The 14,842-nt window shown below is 33.9% G+C and overlaps 1 protein-coding gene across 3 annotated transcripts in view; it reads left to right on the top strand.

The window, feature by feature from the left end:
- Positions 1-14,842, top strand: part of ARL6 (ADP ribosylation factor like GTPase 6) — a 42,128-nt gene that overhangs the window by 15,535 nt on the left and 11,751 nt on the right. For all 3 annotated transcript variants that reach the window (XM_059392123.1, XM_059392121.1, XM_059392122.1), the window contains one exon: positions 12,253-12,382. In XM_059392123.1, coding sequence (XP_059248106.1) covers positions 12,253-12,382 — 130 coding nt within the window. The remainder of the gene's footprint in view (positions 1-12,252; positions 12,383-14,842) is intronic.

Genomic DNA, 14,842 nt, shown 5'->3' with positions numbered 1-14,842 from the left:
ATTTAACAATTATATATATCATGTGGTGCTTACCACGATTAGTGTAGTTACTGTCACCATACAAAGTTATTACAATATTATTGACTATATTCCTTATGCTATACTTGCCAGCCCTACCCTCTTTTCAAAATACCAGTATTAACAATTTGGTATTTTTTCTTGTTATTACTTATAATTTGGGGTCATATTCTCTACACTCTTCTGCATCTACCTATTCTTGGAGAATAGGAAAGACTTACTCATTTCAAAATTGGAAGTCTGTACCTCTTAATCCCTTCACCTATTTCACCCATCCCTCCCACCCTGTCTCCTCTGGCAACCACCAGTTTGTTCTCTATATTTATGAGTCTTTGTTTTGTTGTGTTTTTATTCATTTGTTTGGTTTTTAGATTCTGGATATAAGTGAAATCATGGTACTTGTTTTTCTGTGACTTATTTCACTTAGCATAACACTCTCTAGGTCTGTCTACCTTGTCACAAATGGCAAGAGCTTGTCCCTTATAGCTGAGTAATATTCTATTAATTGTTTACCACATCTTCTTATCTATTCATCTAATGATGGACATTTAGGTTGCTTCTGTTTGCTGTTACTCTAAATAATGCTGCAGTACACATAGGGGTGAATATTTCTTTTCAAAATCATTTTTGTTTTCTTGGAATAAATACCCAGTACTGGAGTTACTGGCTTGTATGGTATATCTAAGAATTTTAATTTTTTGAGGAACCTCCATACTGTTTTCCATAGTGGCTGAACCAATTTACATTCCCACCAATAGTGCATTAGGGTTCCCTTTTCTTTACATTCTCACCAACACTTGATTTTCTTGTTTTTTTGATACTAGCCATTCTGACTGGTATGAGGTGATACCTCATTGTAGATTTTGTTGGTATTTTCCTGATGATTAACGATACTGAACATCTTTTCTATTTGCCATCAGTATGTCTTCTTCAGAAAATATCTTTTCGGGTCCTCTGCCATTTTCAAATTGGATTATTAGTGTTTTTCAGTATTTAGTTGTATGAGATCTTTATATATTTTGGAAATTAATCTCCTATCAGATATATGATTTGGAAATACTTCCTCCCATTCAGTAGGTTGCCTTTTCATTTTGTTGATAGTTTCCTTCACTGTGTAAAAGCTTTTTAGGTTAATGTAGTACCAGTAGTTTATTTTTCTCTTATATCCCTTACCTGAGGGAAAAATGTTGCTACAGCTGATATCCAAGAGATTACTATGTCTTCTTATTGGAGTTTTATGGATTTGGGTCTTAAATTTAGGTCTTTAATCCATTTTGAGTTTATTTTTATATATGGTTTAAGAAAGTGGTTCAGTTTAATTCTTGTGCGTGTAGCTATCCAGTTATCCCAATAGCATGTATTGAAAAGACTGTCTTTTCCCATTGTATTTTCTTGCCTCCTTTGTCGTAGATGAGCTGAACATATAAGCATAGGTTTATTTCTGGGTTCTCTATTCTGTTTCATTGATCTGTGTGTCCATTTTTGTACCAGTGCAATACTATTTTGATTACTGTAGCTATGTACTATAGCTTCATATCTGGGATTGTGATACCTTCAACTTTGTTCTTCTCAAGATTGCTTTGGCTATTTGGAGTCTTTTGTGGTTCCATACAAATTTTATAATTATTTGTTCTATTTCAGTGGAAAATACTACTGGTATTTTGATGGGAATTGCATTAAATCTGTAGGTTCCTTTGGGTAGTACGGACATTTTAACAGTATTCTTCTAATCCATGAACATAGTGTATCTTTCCATTTGTTTGTGTTGTGTTCAGTTTCTTTCATCAGTGCCTTATAGTTTTCAGAGTACAAGTCTTTTACCTCCTTGATTAAGGTTATTCCTAGGCATTTTATTCTTTTTGGTGTAGTTGTAAATGGGATTGTTTTCTTAATTTCTCTTTTTGCTGCTTCATTATTGGTGTATACAACAAATTTCTGTTTATTAATTTTGTATCCTGTAACTTTACTGAATTCATTTATTAGTTTCAATAGTTTATGGTGGAACTTTTGGTTTTACTGTATATACTATGTTATTTGTAAGCAGTGAGTGACAGTTTTACTTTTCTCTGCCAGTTTGTATACCTTTTATTTCTTTTTCTTGTCTAATTACTGTGGCTACAACAGTAACCACAATAAAAGTGGCAAGAATAGACATCATTGTCTTGTTCCTACTATTAGAGGAAAAACACTGTTTTCTACCATTGAGTATTATGTTAGCTATGAGTTTTTCATATGTGGCCTTATTATGATGAGGTATGTTCTCTCTAACCCCACTTTGTTGAGAGTTTATCATAAACTGATGTTATATTTTGTCAGATGCTTTTTTTAGAGTGTTTTTTCTGGTTTTGGTATCAGAGTAATGCTGGCCTTTTAGAATGAATTTGGAAGGTTCCTTTCTTCTTCTATTTTTTGGAATAGTTTGAGAAGGGTAAGTATTAACTCTTCTTTAAATGTTTGGTAGAATTCACCTGTGAAGCCCACTGGTCTTGGACTTTTGTTTTTTAGGAATCTTTTGTTTTTGATTCAATTTTATTACTAGCAGTCAGTCTGTTCAGATTTTCTGTTTCTTCCGATTCTGTCTTGGAAGATTGTATGTTTCTAGGAATTTATCCATTTATTCCAGGTTGTCCAATTTGTTGGTATATAATTTTTCATAGCAGTCTGTTATAATTCTTGGTATTTCTGTGGTTTGTCTTCAGTCTTCTCCTCTTTCATTTCTGATTGTATTCATTTGAGTTCTTTATGTCTTTTTTCCTGGATGAGTTGGCTAAAGGTGTATCAGTTTTATTTATATTGGTTTCATTGATCTTTTCAGTTGGCTTTTTAGTCTCTATGTCATTTATTTTCTCCTGGAACTTTATTTCCTCCTTCTAGTAACTTTGGGCTTTGTTTGTTGTTCTTTTTCTATTTCTCTTAGGCAAAGAATCATAATGTTTATTTGAGATTTTGTTGTCGTTTCTTGATGTAGGCCTGCATTACTATAAACTTCCCTCTTAGAACTGTTTTTGTGAGGAATGCCTGGGTGGCTCAGTTGGTTAAGTGTTGGACTCTTGATTTCAGCTCAGGTAATTCTCTCGTGGGATGTGGGAAGTGAGCCCTGCATTTGCTTCTCTCTTTCTCCCTCTCCCTCTGCCCCTCTACTCCTCTGTGTATTCTCTCTCTCTCTCTCAAAAAGAGATCTTGAAAAAGAAGTCTTAGAAAAAAAAAACAAAACTGCTTTTGCAGAACATCTGGATTGGTCAGTTGGTGAAGTGTCCGACTTTATTTTGGGTCAGGTCATGATCTTGGGTTTCTGAGGTCAAGTCCTGCATCAGGCTCTGCACTCAATGTAGAGTCTGCTTGAGATTCTCTCTCTCCCTTTGCCCTCTCCCTATGCTGCTTATGCCAATCTTTCTTAAATAAAAATTAATAAATAAAATCTTTATTAAAAAAAAGAACTGCTTTTTGCTATTTCTGTAAAATTTCGAACTATCATGTTTTCATTTTTGTCTCTAAGTTTTTTTTTTAATTTCATCATTGACCCATTGGTTGTTTAGTCTCTATGTATTTGTGTTTTTTCTGTTCATTTTTTTGTAATTGATTTCTTGTTTTATACCGTTGTCAGAAAAGATGCTTAATATGATTTAAGTCCCTTTAAATTTATTGAGACTTGTTTTGTGGCCTAACATGTGATCTGTCTTGGAGAATATTCCATTTGTACTTGAAAAGAATGTATTCTGCTGTTTGGGGATAGAATATTCTGTGTATATCTGTTAAATCCACCTGGTGTTCATGCAAAGCCACTGAACAAAGTTCCTTATTGATTTTCTGTCTAAATGATCTATCTACTGATGTAAATGGGGTCTTAAAGCCCCCTACTATTCTTGTATTATGGTCAGTTTCTCCCTTTATGTCTGTTAATACTCACTTTATATATTCAGGTGTTTCTATGTTGGGTGCTTTGGTATTTACAATGTACAATTGTTATATCCTCTTGTTGAATTGATTTCTTTATCATTATGCAGTGCTTTTCTTTGTCTCTTGTTATAATCTTTGTTTTAAAATATATGTTATCTGGCATGAGTGCTGCTACCCCAGCCTTCTTTTGCTTCTTTTTGCATGGAATATCTTTTTCCATGCTTTCATTTTCTGTGTCTGTGTCTTAAGGTTCTGAAGTAGTCTCTTGTAGGCAATATATAGTTGGGTCTTGTTTTTTTAATCCATTCGGTCACCCTATATATGAACATTTTTAATTGAAATATAAGCAGTTCATAGTCAGATGCTCAGGTCTTAAGGTATAGTTCAGTAGTTTTGACAAATGCATACATTCATATAACTAACTACACTGCCTATCAAGAAACATTTTCACTACCCCAGAATGTTCTTCCACACCCCTTCGCAATCAATACTTCACACCTCATACCAGGGAACTAATCTGATTTCTATCACCAGATTAATTTTGCCTCTTCTACAGTTTCATATAAATGGGAGGAAGAGCACATACATTTTCGTGCATAGGTTTTTTTTATTTGGCATAATGTTTTGGGGAGTCATCTATGTTGTTGTATATATCACTTGATTACTCCTTTTTATTCCAATGTAACATTCTATTATGTATTTATACCATAGTTTGTTTGTACAGTATCCTGTTCAGTGACATCCAGACTGTTTCTAGTTTAGGACTAGTATGAATAAACCTGATATAAACATTCTTGTAAAAGGCTTTTTATAGACATGTTTTCATTTCTCTTCAAAAAATTCTTAGGAATGATAATGCTGGGTCATAGGATAGATGTATGGGGGATATTTAAAGAATTTCAAAGTGGTCAAACTATTTTATAGTTAGTAACATAAATGAGAGTTCCAGTTTCTGCATCTCCTTTCCAATGATTGATTTTTTTTTAATTTTAGCCTTTTGATTGAGTATATAATAGGATCTCATTGTGCTTTTAATTTGTTTATTACTGATGATTATTAATGTTGATCACTTTTGCATATTCTGTTTGCCAGTCTTGTACATTCTCTTATAAAATGCCTTTTTAAGTCTTTTGCCCATTCATTAATTTGGTTGTCTTCTTATTATTGAAATTTAACATTTCTTTATAAGTTCTAGATAGAAGACCTTTGTTAAATATATGTGTTTTGAAGATTTCTCATCAGTATCTTGCCTGTTTATTTTCTTCACAGTATCTTTTAATGAATAGATACATCTAATTTTGATGAGGTATAATTTATCCATTTTTCTTTTAAATACAAGCTTTCTGTGTACTCGCTAAAAAAAATCTGTGCCTAACCTAAGTTTTCTAACATATTCTCCTATGGTTTCTTCTAGAAGCTTCATAGTTCTGGCTTTTATGTTTAGATCTGAGATCCATCCTGAATTTTTGTACTTCCTTCATACAGCTATCCAATTATCCCAAAATATTTGTTTGAAAAAAATTTTTTTTCACTGAATCACTTGTCAGAATCATCTGACTTTCATACTTACTGAATTTAATTTGAAAAAAAAACATATATATATATGCACACACACCAATTTCTGGACTCTGTTTTCCATTTGATTGATCTCTTTATGGCTTTTCACATTTGGCCTTTTACCGTGGATTTATAATAAATCCTGAAGTCAAATAGGATAAATCCTCCAAACTTGATCTACTTTTTCAAGATGATTTTGGTAGTTCTAGGTGTTCCATATTTCAAATAAGTTTTTAGATCAACTTACTAATTTTTTTGAAAAACTTGTGGAGATTTTATTTTAATCATATTTGGGGATAGTTGACATCTTAACATTGGACTTAACACTGAATGTTCCACCTCATGAGCATGGTATGTCACTTAATATGTTTATGCTTTTCTTAATTTCCCTGTCCTTTATGGTTGTCTGTAGGGGTCTTACACATCATTCATTCAGCTTACCCATTAGTTTTTTATATTTTTGAAGCTACTATAACTAGTATATTTTATTTCATATTCTATTTTTTTTTTAAGATTTTATTTATTTATTTGACAGAGAGAGATCACAAGTAGGCAGAGAGGCAGGCAGAGAGAGAGAGAGGAGAAAGCAGGCTCCCTGCTGAGTAGAGAGCCCGATGTGGGACTCGATCCCAGGACCCTGAGATCATGACCTGAGCCGAAGGCAGCGGCTTAACCCACTGAGCCACTCAGGCACCCCTTATTTCATATTCTAATAGTTCATTGTTAGTATGGGAAAATATTGACTTTGTATTCTGAGAGTTTTTTAAATATATTTACTCTCATAGTTTTTCTGTATATTTCTTCAAATTTTCTATGTCTAAAGCCCAACATCAACTGAAATTCTACTGCTTCTTTTTTAACCTTTATGCCTTTTATTCTTTTTCCTATCTCACTGCACTGGCTAGGACCTTCAGTACAATATTGAATAGAAATGCTAAGTTTTGTCTTATTCCCACTTTCTTCCTGTCCTAAATACTGGTGCTTGGTTCTCTTCTTTTCTAATCAATGTCCTTTGTGGCATTTTGTTGTTGTTGTTGTTCCGCAATAGGGCACTTTTTCCCCCCGCTTTAAAAACCTGTTCAGGTGATGACCTTTTTCCCCAGGGATTTTCTTAATGGCATATGGAAATTCTGTCTGGATCTCTTGGTTGGCAGACGCTACTTCTTCTGTTATTTTGACATTTTTTAAGGCAAACCTCTTTCTGAAATTACCAAACTATCAAATTCTCTACCTTCCCATTGCTTTATGTTCATATAGTAACTTCACCTTTTCTTGAATCATGTTAGAATGTATACTATAGGAATGCCTTTTTATAGCAATTCTGCACCCACACAGAAGCTACATTTTCAGTACGAGGTAAATAGTACAAGATTTTCTTGCATGCTGGTGTAACTACAACAATGGCTTCATGAACTGCCTTTTATTTTTTCACAATGGCCCCTATACTGCATTCATTTATCTTGAAATGGTGGCCATCCATAACTGCAGATCTCGATCTGTGATACTTATCAAATAATTCCACTTTTTCCTCTAATGACATGACTTTTCTGTGGTTCTTGGGAGCACTTCCAGCATGACAGGTGGTACTTTGTATGGGTCCCGTGGTTTAATTCAGGATATACAGTATTACACAAAATAAAAAAATATGTGAGAACTGTGAGAGATAGTTTTTTGTGGTACACGATTTCCTGGAGAAAGGAACTGTTTATATAGGATGATTAGTATCACATAGCATTTTAAGCAGATACTTCCAACACTTGAGCTCACTGCAATAGTAGCTACAGGAGATGGCTATGAAATTAACAGTGGTACAGTATTACTACAATTTATGCAGTTATGATTTAATACTGCATCCTTTACTCATTTGCATTTTTCTTAACTGTGAATGCTACCATATTTGGTTTATGTGTGCATAAGTATTGATAAATTTTAAATTTTTATAATAAATTTGTTTATCTTTTATGGTAGTTAGTGGTAAAATCATCTCATTTCTATATATATTTTATGTATTCATGAAATGCCTAACCTTTTCTTAATTTTCCTTCAGGGTTTCTAAGCTTCATGATTTGTTTACAGGATTTTTCAAATTGTTGCATTTCTCCCAAATATTCTTCAATATATTTACTGAAAAAAAAAGGCACGTGTAAGTGGACTTGCATAATTCAAGCCCTTGTTGTTCACTATCATTATCATTCATCCATTGATAGACACTTAGGTTGTTTCTATACCTTATTCCCATTCTTTACATTTATTTTACCACTAATTATGATGCTCACTAGGGTTTGCTTATATCTTTATTAGGTCAAGGAAACTTTCTGTTATTCCTAATTTTTCAAAAGGTTCCATTATATCCTTGTGTTATAATTTACCAAATACTTTTTCTACATTTGTTACAGCAATAATACTACACTGTATTCACATCTATTAAACCAAATATATATTCCTGGGTTAAACCTCATTTGAGTATTAACCTTTCGATATATCACTGAGTTGGATTTGCTAACATTTTGGTAGAAATTTTTGGTTTTGTGCTCATAAGGTTTTTGGCTTATAACTTTCTTAAAATGCTTTAGTCATCATGGTGATAGAGGTCTTATAAAATGAGTTGGAAAATATTTATTCTTTCTCTTTTTACTTTATTTTTTGGATTGGGTAGAATTGGTATTATTTTGTCCTAAATGTTTGATAGAAGCTTTCAGGGTTGGGATTTTGTGTGTGTTGGCGGGGAATATAAGGGAGTAAGAGGGACTGTGAATTAGGAGTTAAATTTCATTAAACGATAAAAGGCTATTAAAATTTTGCATTTCTCCTTAGGTTACTTTTGGTAATTTTTGACCAGGTTTTAAAATTAATTTATGTTATCAAGTGTACTGACATAAAACTGTTTGTATTATCCTCTTACTATCCTTTTAATGTCTGTAAGATCTGTGTATGTTCCTTCATTTCTGATATTGATCATTTGTTTCCCCCATTTTTTCTTGCTCAATTTTTTAAAGAGTGTATTGGTTTTATTAACTTTTTAAGAACTCTGGCTTTGTTAATTTCTTCTGTTGGGTGCTTTTAAAAAATTTTGTTAATTTCTCTTCTTTGTTTTATTATGAATTTTCTATATATATATTGTTTCTCATTGTCTGTTACCTTTTTCAGATAGAAGTAGAAATCATTGATTTTATACCTTTTCTAATATGAGCATTCAAAGCAGTACATATTCTCTAAGGATTTAGTTACATGTCACAGATTTCGATGTTTGTTTCCTTTTTTATTTAGTGTGAAGTATTTTCTAACTTACCTTGTGAGTTCTTTTTTGATCCTTAGATTTTTTAGTAGTGTATTATTTAATTTCTATATATGGGAATTTTCTAGGTTTCTTTTTGTTACAGATTTCTAACTTAAATCCATTTGATGAAATAACATATTCTGTAAGATTTCATCCTTAGAAATATTGGGCCAGTATTTATGCTATGGGAATTTTCTAGGTTTCTTTTTGTTACAGATTTCTAACTTAAACCCATTTGATGAAATAACATATTCTGTAAGATTTCATCCTTAGAAATATTGGGCCAGTATTTATGTTGGTCTGGCTTGGTGAATGTTCCATCTGCAGTTAAGTAAAATACGTATTTTGCTTTTGTTGGATGAAAGGTCTATTAATGTCCGTTAATAGTATTCATTTATTAGGTGCATATACAGTTAAAATTATTTTGTTGTTTTGAGTGAGTGACACTTTCATAATTTTTAAATGCCTATCTTTTTCAAAGAGAAAGAGGCAAACCAAGAAACAGATTCTTAACTTTAAAGAAGAAACTGATGGTTATCAGTGGGGAGATGGGTGGGAGATGGGCTAAACAGGTGATGGGGATTGAGGAGCGCACTTGTGATAAGCAGGGGGTGTTGTATGAGCAAGTGGTGATGTATAGAAGTGTTGAATCACTAGATTGTATACCTGAAACTAATATTACACTGTATGTTAACTAGCTGGAATTTAAATAAAAACTTTAAAAAAGCACTGACATATAATAAACTGCACAGAGAGCAACAAGTATCTGTCTTTTCCCTTCATCTTGAATACTACTTTGTCTAATAATAATGTAGTCATGCAAGCTTTCTTACATTTAAATGTATGCATGTGTTTTTATCCAGTTCCTCTTGGCTTGTCTGTGTCCTTATGTTTAAAGTGTGTTTCTTATAAACATTGTATGATTATGTATGGCTTTTTTACCCATTCTGACATTCTCTGTTTCAGGGTAAATTTTAGCTGGACTAAATATTTAAATGTAAAAATCACACCAATGCAGCAGTAGAAGAAACTATGGGAGAAGTTTAAAATCATTCTGGGGCAAGAGGAGGCCTTTCCAACTATAACACAGAAACCAGAATCCTAAAAGATTGATGAATTTGACTACATAAAAAGTTTTTAATTACAAAACAAACCATGAGCAGTCAAAGGCAAATGACAAGCAAGTGGGTTATTTGCAGTTCATATCAGAGCTACAGGACTTTTTTCCTTATTACTTATGGTGTTCCTACAAATCCTAAGAAAATAAAAACTTAGGGGTACCTGGGTGGCTCGGTCAGTTAAGCGGCTGCCCTTGGCTCTGTTCAGGATCCCAGGGTCCTGGATCAGGCTCTCTGCTCAGCGGGGAGCCTGCTTCTCCCTCTCCCTGTGCTTGTCACTTCCCCTGCTTGTGTTTCCTTTTCCTGTCAAATAAATAAAATTTTAAAAAGAGAGAGAGAGAGAGAGAGACTTAATTGAAAAATGGAGAGTGGCACTTGAGTGGTTTAGTCAGTTAAAAGTCTGCCTTCAGCTTAGGTCCTGATCCCAGGGTCCTTGGATGGATCCTGGAGTCAGGTTCCCAGCTCAGAGGGAAGTCCTCTTCTCTCTCTCTGCCTCTCAGCCCCATTCATGCTTTCCTTCTCATTCTCTCTCAAAAAAATAAAATCTTTAAAAAAAAAAAATGGGAAAAAGCTTGGGTAAGATAGTTCATTAAAAAAAGAAATAGAACCATCTTTTGAATATATACAAAAATTCTTGACCTTTTTCAAAACAAAGTAAACATTCTGATAATACTTTTTACCTATCCACAATCATAAAAAGGTCAATAGGTTTGATAACACTCTTGGCAAGGGTACTGGAAATGTTCATTCTTACACATTATTGTTGATACATAAATTGATACATTTTTAAAGGAAGGCCTTGCAGTAATCACTACAAATAGCAATTTACGTATCTTTTTTTTTTTTTAAAGATTTTTATTTATTTATTTGACTGAGATCACAAGTAGGCAGAGAGGCAGGCAGAGAGAGAGGAAGGGAAGCAGGCTCCCTGCTGAGCAGAGAGCCAGATGTGGGGCTTGATCCCAGGACCCTGAGATCATGACCTGAACCGAAGACAGGGGCTTAACCCACTGAGCCACCTAGGTGCAATTTACATATCCTTTAACTAGCAACTCTACTTCCCAAATTTACCCTACCAGACATACTGCCCATGTACAAAATTTACGGTGTACACTTTTATTCATTTCAGCATTTTTTATAGTTTTAAATATTGGCAACAATACAAGCATATCTCACTGGGTACTGATTAAACAAATTATGGTACATAGTACTAACAGGCAGAATATTCTACAACTGTTAAAATAGTGAAGAAACTGCTCTTTATGTACTGGTATGGGACAAGCTCCAAAATATGAAAGTAAGTGAAAAGCAGGAGATATCAAACTGAATAGTCTGCTATTATTTGTATAAAGAATAATATATAATAAGTGTTTGAAAATATTTCTAAAAAGATGCCAGGTGATAGGTGATATACGTTAACACTTTTAGAGAGAACTAGTAGATGGCCTGGAACAGGTAGGAGGGAAATTCTTTTACTGTATACCATTTTGTGTCATCTGAATTTTGAACTATTTAAATGAATTAACTCTTCAAAACAATGAAAAATTTTTCCAGAGTTATAACAAACTAAAATATCTTGTTAAAATATCTAGTTTGTCACTTCTAACAAGTGTCTAAATTTAAAATCAAGATCTAGTTTGTCTCCCTTCTACTTTCATTTTGAAGTTTGACTCCTTTCTGTTGACAGAAAAAACAAAACTAAATATTTGATCCCTTTGTAGATACTTCTCAGTAACTGCTTACTGAGCCCCAACTCCCACCACACTCATCTTTGTTTTAAAGCTCCAACCAGAGGGCAGGTGTCGTCTTTTTTTTTTTTTTCTTTTTTTTTTTTTTTGTCAGAGTGAAACAGCAGAGCTGCTCCCTGAACAGGGAGCCAGATGAGGGAATTTGTCCCAGGACCCTGGGATCATGACCTGAGCCAAAGTCAGACACTTAACAGACTGAGCCACCCAGGCGTCCCAGGGGGTGGATAGTCTTAAGAAAAAGTATTTTGTTGGGCGCCTGGGTGGCTCAGTGGGTTAAGCCGCGCCTTCGGCTCAGGTCATGATCTCAGGGTCCTGGGATCGAGTCCCGCATCGGGCTCTCTGCTCAGCAGGGAGCCTGCTTCCCTCTCTTTCTCTCTGCCTGCCTCTCCGTCTAGTTGTGATTTCTCTCTGTCAAATAAATAAACAGAATCTTTAAAAAAAAAAAAAAAGAAAAAGTATTTTGTTAATTCTCCTGTCATTCAGATACATTCTTACCAGTATATGTCTTTAAATGTTTGTGTATATGTGGTACAGAAAGAAGTGGTTGGAAAATAGTTTTAGTGAATTTCAATTTGAAGAATTTAGGGAAATGACCAAAAAGCTGAAAGGGTGATGATAGTCTTACTTTGTCTTTTAGATATTAAGCACCGCCGAATACCAATCTTATTTTTTGCAAACAAAATGGATCTTAGAGATGCAGTGACGTCTGTAAAAGTGTCTCAGCTGCTGTGTTTAGAGAACATCAAAGATAAACCATGGCATATTTGGTAATGTTTTATACTTACTCTTCATTACAGCATTCTAAAAAAAATCTCCGAGCTTCAGTTCTTTGCTAAGCTTATGTGTAAGACACCTAACATGATAGGATGTAAGCCAAGGATTTAGTTGTATTAGAATTGTAGCAGTGCAGGTATTCATGAATATATTACTGTTAAAATTTTTTCCAATCTTGGCCTGCTTGGCTGGCTCAGTCAGAGCATGCAGCTATGGACCCCAGAGTTGCGAGTTTCAGCCCCACAGTGGGTGTAAAGTTTACTTAAATAAATAAATCTTAAAAAAAAAAGAACAAAAAAAAATTCAAATCTTTCTGAGGATATGAAATAGAAACAACTCTTTAAAAGATCTAGCCAACTTACCCAGTTTCAAGCCCACTAAATTCCTTCTGCATATTGAATCCAGCAACCACAGTCCCATCTCAGGACTTTTGCACTTGTTAGTCCCTTTGTCTGAATCAGTCTCCAAAGTGATTTTCCTGGCTTGCTGTTGTACTTCCTTCAGGAAACCTCTCCTCATAACCCTCCAAAATATTATACCTTACCCCCCTGTCTCTCGTTTTTTTATATGCTTTGCTTTATATTTCTCTTGCCATGTCCTCTTTGGGTTTTGCTTGCTTTATAGTCTGTCTTCCTATACTACTGCATTAGTACCATGAGAGCTGGCATTTTATCAGTTTCGTTCACTCCTTAACCTCTAGAATGATAATAGTATGGGGTACTTAATCATGTACACAACAAACACTGGTGTATATGATTATATAGAAATGTAAATATTAATTTCATTTGGATATACTAATACAGTTGAACTCTTCAGTGTTTAGCATCTGAAATTATTATACATGTTTATTTGGAAAGCAGTGTCTTATGGATATATTTAACTCTGGTGTGCCTTTCTGCCAAAATATTCCAATAAGGATAACCAGAAGTTATATATTAGATAGTATTTTAGTGCCTACCTTATATTAATTTAAGCTTCTTTCTATCCACCCACTTACTCCCTCTGCTACAAGATGTCCTTCTCTTGCCAGTTCTCCCTTTTTTAAAAGGTAATTATGGAGAAAGCCCTAACAAAGAGGCAGAAAAGTATACTACCCCTAGAAGAGAAACAGAATACGGAACAAGGAGATTCTAGAGCTCAAAAAAGAACTTTTAGGTGAGAGCCTTAGAAAGCCCTTGAAAAGCCTCAGTACTCAGGGCCACCAGCTCCTTTACCCAGGAGTGAAACTCTATATACCTATCTTGAGTAAAATCCTCCTTACTTTGGAATCAGAAGAGTCAGTTTTATGAAATGTCTTTTGATTTAGAATTGTGGTTCTGTGATACTTGGTTGGTAAAGAAAGGAGGGATTTTAGGTAGAGAAGTATCTTAAGGTGAACCTTTGTATTTCTCTCTAAATCATACCTAAATTAGTAATGCTCAAAGTAGACTAGTTTTTAATTTTTGCATTGTACTAAATTGATAGAAAGTACATTAAAAGCCATAGGTCTAATTAATAGTAAAAGATGCAGTCCTATTTTTAATTTTGAAATAGAAATTAATTTTGCAAGTGGAAAAAAATCTCTTTCTACTTAAAATCATCAGCAGTTGGATTTTAACAGATTTCTTTATTCAGTTGTGACATCTAAATACTTCTCAGTGAGAGAAAAGGTAATGTCCTCATGCTATAAGGATGTGTAGTATTACATTGCCAGGTTCCTATGTTTTCTGTATAACTTATAGAAGAATGCCAAGTATTTCTTTGAAAGTTGTTTATAATTTTGACTATTCAAATAGTATCTCACTAATTTCTAGTGTTTCATTTGTTAAGCTTGTTTTTTAATTTTTTGTTATTTTTTAAAGCATGTATAAAATTGAAAATACACTTATTTTTCTTTTCCAGTTTTAGGAATAAAGGTAACACTCGGTGTGCATATAAAACATTCTTCTTTTTTTAAGATTTTTATTTATTTGATAGACAGAGATCACAAGTAGGCGGAGAGGCAGGCAGAGAGAGAGGAGGAAGCAGGCTCCTTGCTGAGCAGAGAGCCCTATGTGGGGCTCGATCCCAGGACCCTGGGATCATGACCTGAGCCGAAGGCGGAGGCTTCAACCCACTGAGCCACCCAGGCGCCCCCATATAAAATATTCTCTCTCTCTTGCCTTAAGTGCAAGTAAATTTACTGGACAATAAAGATTATAGAGAAATGAATACTTTTGTGCTTTATTTTTAATCATTGTACTAAATATATAGCCAACTCTGATTTTTAGGCTCTGATTTTGTTAACAGTTTTTTTAAAAAAGTTTTTGACAAAGTCCCTGGCACAATATGTATATACATATTTGCTTATTTACTCTCTTATGAGGGCAACAGGTAACAAATCAGATAAATAGATACATAAAATATCAGCTGGAAGGATGAAGAAGAGTAGAGTAGGACAATAAGAGAAAGAATGAGAGGTGCTCCCTCTGTGA

The sequence above is a fragment of the Mustela nigripes genome, chromosome 2, assembly GCF_022355385.1.
Source record: "Mustela nigripes isolate SB6536 chromosome 2, MUSNIG.SB6536, whole genome shotgun sequence".
NCBI lineage: Eukaryota > Metazoa > Chordata > Mammalia > Carnivora > Mustelidae > Mustela > Mustela nigripes.
The sequence above is the reverse complement of the archived record's forward strand: the minus strand, read 5'-3'. Positions and strand labels throughout refer to the sequence as shown.